The sequence below is a fragment of the Falco cherrug genome, chromosome 4 (genome assembly GCF_023634085.1).
Source record: "Falco cherrug isolate bFalChe1 chromosome 4, bFalChe1.pri, whole genome shotgun sequence".
Classification (NCBI taxonomy): Eukaryota; Metazoa; Chordata; class Aves; order Falconiformes; family Falconidae; genus Falco; species Falco cherrug.
In genome coordinates, this window is record NC_073700.1 from 31,328,783 (window position 1) to 31,336,282 (window position 7,500).

Consider the following 7,500-nt stretch of genomic DNA (forward strand, 5'->3'; position numbering starts at 1 on the left):
TTTTTGCATTTTACAAGGTTTTGAGGAGTTCCGTTGTTGTCGCGGTACAGTTTGTCACACCACAAAGTCCAGCTGCTGCTAAGCCTTAACAAACAATTTTCCTTTTTTTTTTTTTTTTTTTCTGTTTTTACCCCGTTTTCTTTTTTCTCTTTAAATATAAAAAACAAAAAGCTCTAACTGATCACCTGAATCGACCTGTGATAAGCTCTAAGGAGAGGAAGAGCCGCTCTCTGGGCTGCGCCCCCACCTCCGGGCTGCGGGAGCGGTGTGCGTGGGGCGAGCAGGGACGCGCTTCCCCCAGTTTCTCACGGGTGACGGGAGCGGGGGGTGTCCGTGTCGCTCTCGGGTGTTTTTACTTTCGTGGGGGTTTTTTTGTTTGTTTTGTTTGCTTTGTTTTTTTTTTTAATTTGTTCTCGGCCCGGTCAATCCATGTCCACCTCCTCGCCGTCGGCGGGGCCGCAGTCCGATCTGTCCCTGGCTGTGCTGGCGTCCCGCGCCCGGACTGGCGACTCGGGCCGGGGGAAGCTGCCGCCCTCCGCGGGGGCGGCCGCCGCCGGGTCACCGTGCGCGGCGGCGGAACGGGGAGAAGCGCCGGCCGGCGCGGGGGGCACCGACCCCGCTGCAGCCGCCGCCGAGTCCGTGGGGCCGGGGCCGGGCTGGGCACCGGCGAGCGCCGGCTCCGCGCCGCAGCCGGGCGGGCCGGGGTTGGCGGCGGGCAACGGGGAGTCCCGGGGGGGCTGGCCGGCCTCGGGGCCCGGGCTGGCCTTGAGGGCGGTCTGCGGGACGAGGAAGCCCAGGGGCTGGGTGATGGGGTAGAGCAAGAAGTGTCCTTTGCCGATGAGGGTGCGGGGGGCGCAGGGGGGGAGGCTGGGGAAGTCCGGGGCGGCTTTGCGGCGGGGGGGCGAGTCGGAGAGGAGGCTCTCCACGCTGAAGGGGTTGAGCTTGTGGAAGCTGCCGGCGCCGCGGGCCCCCCCCGCGCCCCCGCTGCCGTCCCCCGACGGGGCAGCCGCGCAGTCCTTGTCGGGCGGGCGCTGGAGCCGCCCGCTCCCGCTTCTTTGGCTGGGGTAGAATGGCTCTGCCGTCTGGTCGCAGGCGCCGGGGGGCGGCTCGGAGGGGGCGGCGGCGGCGGGCGGCGGCGGGTGGGGCGGTGGGGGCTGCCCGCGGGGCTTGGCCTCGGGCGGGGCGGGCGAAAGGCCCCCCCCGCCGCCGCTGTCGCTGTCGGAGCTGGGCGTGCTGTGCAGGGAGAGACCGCTGGGCGAGTGCGGATGCCGGCTTTGGCTTTTGAGGAGCTTCTTCTCGTGCTTGCGCTTCTTCTTCTCCATCTTCTCCAGCTCCTTGCGGGCGATCTCCTCGGGGTCCATGGGCTCCCCGCTGCACGTCGTGGGGTGGGAGTTGTGAGCCGGCCGCCCCGGGCCCTTCTTCGTGTTCTCTTTCTTTCTCCATTTGGCCCGGCGGTTTTGGAACCAGACCTACACACCGAACAACGAGAAGCAATTAACACCCAGAGCACCGGCCCCCCGCGGTGGCTAGGGCCCGGGCGGGGGGAGCAGGGGGAGAAGCGCAGCTCAGGCCTCCCCCGTCCACCCCTCGAGGTGCCGGTAGCCCCCATCCACAGGACCGGGCGTCTGCGAGAAGGAGAGCAAGGGAGGGGGGAGGAAGAGATAACCACGCTTCTTAAACAGGGTAGGAGGAAAAGAAAAAAAAAAAACAAAACACAAATGGGGGGGTGCACACTCACGCACACATACGCTGCACCCTTCCCGCACTGGCGCCGCGGGGAGGGGTCGGGATAACACAGCCCCCCCCCCCCCCCCCCCCCGCGGCCGAGAGGGCAGAAGCACCAGCCGGAGCCCCGAGCTGCAGGGCCGGGCCCGATCCCTCCGCAGCAACGCAGAATGCGGTAGCGCACAGCACAATAAGCGGGCCGGAGGCAGGGGCGGCGCGGGGGGGGTCGCCTCGCCCCGACGGAGCGGGGTCTGGGCCTCCTGCCCACACCGGGCGCCGGAGCAGAGGGTTTGGATGAGCCCAGAAGCGGGGTTTGGTCAGGTTTGTTATAGATTATGGGAGGAAAACAAGAAACAATTAAATTGCATCCCCTCTGCTCCGGCCTTGCTCCCGCCGTTCCCCGGCACCCGCCGGGCCTCGGCCCATCGGGGCTGCCAGCAGCGCAGTGCCCGGCCGGAATCAGCGGCCGCGCTCGGTGCCGCAGCACGGCCCCGGCTCGGGGGCATCGCAGGGACGTCGGTGACCCGGTCCCGGCTCCTTCCCCACCGCCGGGCCCCGTCAGCCCCTGGGCACGGTGCGGCGGCGGCACTCGGAGCCGGCGCGGGGAAGGGAAGGCGGCTCGGAACACACCGAGACGATGGAACCGCGGCGAACGGCGTCAGCTCACCACGGGGCACGGCCCCGCCGCCGGGGCTGCCGTACGGCCGCGCTCCCGGCACACGCAGCCGCCCCGCACGGCCGCGGCAGCCCGGCGGGACACGGAGCCGCCCGGCCTCGCCGCCCGCTCGCAGCCACCGCGGCACAAAACAGCATCGCAGGACCCAGCAACAGCCCGCACCGCGCCCACGGCCCCCTGCTCAGCTCCCTTTTTATATATATATTTTTTTATATTAATAGAAGCAAATAGATTGTTCCCCTCCCCATCCCGTACTACCGAGGGCCTGAGCAGTTCGTTGAAATTAAGTTTTACAAGTTCCACACGCTCTCGATGCGCCTACGAGCTTTATTGGCATTCTCCAGCGTACCCTGGCCCGTGATTAAGCCTCGTATTTGCATGCTAATTTCTCGCCCTTGACTCATTTAAGAAAAATGTTTACAGTGGAAAAAAATATATATATAAAAAAAGGTTTAGGGAAGCCAGGCTGAGATGTCACTTTTCGGGACTCGTTTGCAAGATTAAAAAAAATAAAGTGAGGAAATGGTAAGAAAAAAAAAAACATCAAGAACAGCAAGTGCAAAGCAGGGAAACAAAAGGAGAGGCCGGGAGGAGCGGGGCTGCGGGCCCCAGGCGCAGGGCCCGTCCCGGAGCGGGGCTGCGGGTCCAGCCGAGCATCCCGGGGGACCGCTCGGCGCTGGGAGGGGGCAGGGGAGGGAGGGGACACGGGATACGCGGTTTTTACCTGCACTCTGGACTCCACCAAGTCCAGCCTGAGAGCCAGAGCCTCTCGCATAAACACGTCCGGGTAATGACTCTCATTAAACGCCTTTTCCAGCTCCTCGAGCTGCCAGCCAGTAAAATTGGTGCGGGTTCGTCTTCTTTTACAGCCAGGACTTTCTTTGTCCGGGTCACCCGAGTCTGAAAAGGCAGAAATACCTTCAGGTCCCTGGAAGACAGGCCTTCTCCCCCCCTCCCTGCCATTCACAGGAGCCTTTTAACTTTTGTGCTCGGTAGCGTTGGTAAAAGAGCGGGATTATACACACACCTGAGCTAAAAATGGGGAGGAACCCGATCTGCCCTCGCCTCCTCCGAAAATGTACTTTACAGAACATTTATTCCTGAAGGAAGCTCTCCATAGGCACTCAGCTGGCAGAGAGAGAGAGAGAAGTTCCAACATTTGCTCCAGCCACCAAAGGTTTAATTAAAAAAATAAAAATTAAAAGCCCCCCCTCTTTCCCTTCCCCAGGTCCCGTCCCCCCTCCCCAGCACCTGACCCCCGCAGACCCCCCGACACGGGCAGGCGCGGGGCTGGGGTGCTCGCAGCCTCTCCGGGTACGTACGTGGCCAGGCTGGGCATTTACAGCCCTAGCTGCACCTCTCCGAAGGTTTTCCACCAGGTGTGGAAATTAATAATATTTTTTATTTAGCCGAGGTGCAGAGAGGGGCTGCTCCAGGGTTAATAAAAAGGATGTTGGGGCGACGGAGCGTTTTAATAGCTGAACAATAGCGGTGCCACAGGCCGGTGGGGAGGGAAGAAAAACGCTTCCCTTTGGTTTAATCGTTTAAAAAAAAATAATTACTGGTCTTCATTCCCCAAACTCCAGCGATTCCCATTATTATTTTTAATTTTTTTTTTAATGGCACGATCCGAGCCCCCACCCCAGAGACGAACTTTGGAGAAGGCACCGGGCCGGGCCCGCTATTGTTCAGGGCACACGCGTGGCCCCGCGCCGGTGGGAACGGGGGATGCTCCCGGCGCTCGGCCCGGGGCCCCCCGCCCCGTCCTGGCCGCCCCCTCGGGGGAGGGGGGGAGGCAGCACAGCCGCCCTCCCTTCTCCAGGCACCCCAATATCCACAGATAGGGATGCGAGGGGGGTGCGGTGCCTTTCTTCCTCCGCGCTGACACGCTCCGGGCGGGGAGCGGCGGTTGGGTCCGGGGGGGGGTGGTGGTGGGGGTGTCGGGGTAGCGGGGGGGGGGGGGGGGGGGGAGGGTAGCGGGGCCGCTCCTACCTGCGAGCTTGAAGGGCTGGCTGTCCCCGCTCACCCCGCAGCCGGAGGGGATGAGCGGCGCCGGGTTGACCACGGAGGCGGCGCAGGAGCCGCTCAGTAATCCATCGATGGAGAAGGGGACGGAGGCGGCCGCCGACTGTAGCTGGTGCCCGGCCAGCTCGTAGACGTGGTGGTGACCGAGCGGGTAAGGGAAACCCACCATTCCCCCGAACTGGGCATGAGGATGCTCCAGGATGCGGCTGTCCATCATGGGGGCGGCTCTAGCGCGGGGGGCGCCGGCGGGGCTGGGGGCGCGGGCGGCGGGGCGGCTGGGGCCGGGGGTGCTGCTGCCGGAGGAGGAGGCGGTGGCGCGGCGAGGGGCTCATGCTGCAGGGCGCCCGGGCGCTTTAACTTTATCAACATCAGGCTCCCAATAATTAGCTCAGGCTGGGGGAATTTGGGACCAATAAGAAACGTTAATCGGTCCTGACGTCAGAGACGTGCCAGTGTGGGGAGCAAACGTTTTCCATATCGATTGCTAATTATACCTGACATCCAGCCTCAATAAACAATATCAGAGCTGTCACAACACGACGAGGGGGGCTTTGATACGAACTCCAGCCCGGGGAGGGCGGCGGGGGCCGGGCGGGCAGGGGAGGGGGCGGGGGGGGGCCGAAGGGGGACCCACGGATCTGCCTGATACCCGGTTAAATACTAAACAGACGGAGTCACACACACACACAGCCTCCCCCCAGCCCCTCCAACCCACCCTCTTCCCCCTTGTCCCCTCCCCTCTCCAAATCACTAATAGATTTCCCTTTAAAACATTCACCAGCGTGTTGTGGGGATTTTTCACCAGAAATGCTCTACTCTCTGAACCTTTAAAGTGATGTTGCTCCAATTACAGAGAGACATTGAGCGGCAAATAGACTGATCCAATAATAGGAGATTCATCATCCGCTCTTTCCAGAGCTGTCACATTGAATTTAAAACTACAAGCCTTTTCATCTCCTCTCCGGCTCTATAACAGGGGAGAGGGGAGGGGGAGCAGAGGGAAAAAATGGGGGGGGGGGGGGGGGAAGGAGAAAAAAAAAGAAAAAAAGAGCCGTTTGCAGCGTTTAGAAGGAGATTTGAGCATATCAATCGAAATCATAATTAATGCAATCTCCTATCGATTCAGCCACGGACACCCCCTCCCCAGCAGCAACCACAACCCTTGAATTGTGAGCGCAGCCACAGCCAGGAGCAGCCTCTGTTCGGTACAGAGGCGGCCAAAAATCAATAAATAATAATAATACTACCCCCTCCCTAAATAAAGTTCCACCCCTCCGCTCTTACCATCGCCCCCCCCCCCCCCCTCCCCCGCAGGAAAAGCAGCCCATCGCACACCCCGCACTTCGCCCCGCCGACCACGAACAGCTTCCAAACAGCCGCCAAATTTGTCCTAATTAAATTACGTCCCCATAGAAGTTTTCACCCAAATCAAATATTGATAGGCTCCCCCGGTTAATAATTAAAGGGCCGCTTCTCCGGCAAAGCGCGGGGCTGGGGACCCCCGGTTTTGTACCCTCTCCCGCAGAGCCTGGTTAGAGAAACACTTTGCAAGCCCCTAGGAGGAAAGAGGAGGGGCTGGGGGGGGGGGGGAGGCATTTGCGCCCCCTCCCATCCCCAGCCCGCTGGGACCAGCGCTCTCGCTCCCCCGGGCGGGGGGGTCCCAGTCTGGCGCCCCCCGGGGGGCTGGCTCCGGCCCCCGGGAAGGGAAGAGGGGCGCAGGGAGAAGCAGCGGTGGCGTTTAACAAAGAGGAGAGGGAGAGAAGGAGCCGGGCTGGAAAATCAAACAGGGGAAACTCTTTAAATCTTCCTGGGAGGTTCGTGTGGAATTAAATCCGCCGAGTCGGGGGGCGGGCAGGGTGGGGAGAGAAAAAGGGAAAAAAAATGGGAAGGGAAAAAGGAGAGGGGAAGGGGAAAGAAGGAGAAACACTTTATCTCTGGGAAACATACAAATAGATTTTCCAGTTATAAAATATCCAGTCAAGATGATACATTTCCTAGTGCTGGATTGTGTGGGTAGGAGAGAGAGGGAAGCTAAAATTGAAATAAAAAGGAAGTCGAGTCTCTAATCTACGTTGTCTGTCCGGAGCTGTATTTATTCACCTAATTGAACGCCATACAATATACTGCTGCATTATTGCTGTTCCCTCCCTCCCCCCTATAGATTAGTTTAATTATGGTCTCCCTTCCTCTGCTTAGAGCTAAAAGGTAGCTTGAATTTGGACTACGCAGCCCTAACAGAAATAAGAAAATTATGGGGTTGGTATTAATTCTGGGGTCAAGGGCTTCACTTTTCACCATAATTTAATTTCTTTCTCTATAAATACTAAATGTAAACTGTGTCCACTGGACCAAATTTTGCCTGTAGCAATAAATGCCTCATTTTCTGTCGGATTTCAGGAGAGGAATGCGAGGGGGACGTGTTTCTGAATACAGAATGGTAATCAATCCAGCACAGAACAAGAGAGGGGGGACTTTTCTCTCTCTCTCTTTATTATAATGAATTAATTCGACTTTATTTATCCCATTTTCTGGAGCTGACAGAATGTTAATTTGAGTTGAAATTTCTCTCGCCTCTCACTCCCTGACCCCTGGCCTCCAGATTGGCGTGTTGTAATAACCTGAATCTTTCAACAGAAGCCCTGATAATTGTTACCTTATTAGCATGCAAATTGTTTAATTAATATTATTATGGAGAAGCATACAATCCGTCCGTCACTTGACCTCAAGTGCAAGTCCACGTAGTAAGCGGCTCTGTGCATTTCAATGTGCACATTTAAAATCGACTTCTGTTTTAATGTTTCTAGGATCCTTGTCGAGCTTCTAAAAATCTCTCTTAAAGTGTTTGAGAGGAGCTTGGGGGGGGTAGGGGGGTGGGAGCTTTTGATGGCTCTCGGCCTTGATATCTCTTTATATTGCTCTCCATCTAAAACACAAATTATAGAACCCCTTTTCTTCTTCGTCGTCTTTCTTTTTTTTTATTTTTGAACATCAAAATTTAATAATTGCTTCCTTGTCAATTGCTGCTTCTTTAAAGGCACCCCCTTCAATCCGGAGAGCTGTTCCTCCAGCCAAAC

The 7,500-nt window shown here is 58.4% G+C and overlaps 1 protein-coding gene across 1 annotated transcript; it reads right to left on the reverse strand.

Moving 5' to 3' along the window:
- Positions 1–422: 422 nt before the first annotated feature.
- UNCX (UNC homeobox) lies at positions 423–4,643 on the reverse strand. The gene is made up of 3 exons (XM_055710142.1): positions 4,394–4,643; positions 3,126–3,301; positions 423–1,469 (listed from the first exon to the last, which is right to left on the reverse strand). The coding sequence occupies exons 1-3, from the start codon at positions 4,641–4,643 to the stop codon at positions 423–425; spliced, it is 1,473 nt and encodes a 490-aa protein (XP_055566117.1).
- Between the last annotated feature and the right edge of the window lie 2,857 nt (positions 4,644–7,500).

Coding starts and splice junctions, on each gene's coding strand:
- UNCX (XM_055710142.1), bottom strand. CDS start 4,643: ATGATGGACAGCCGCATCCTGGAGCATCCTCATGCCCAGTTCGGGGGA. Junction 3,302..4,393: donor CCAGCCCTTCAAGCTCGCAG/GTAGGAGCGGCC, acceptor CTGCCTTTTCAG/ACTCGGGTGACCCGGACAAA. Junction 1,470..3,125: donor TGGTGGAGTCCAGAGTGCAG/GTAAAAACCGCG, acceptor TTCGGTGTGTAG/GTCTGGTTCCAAAACCGCCG.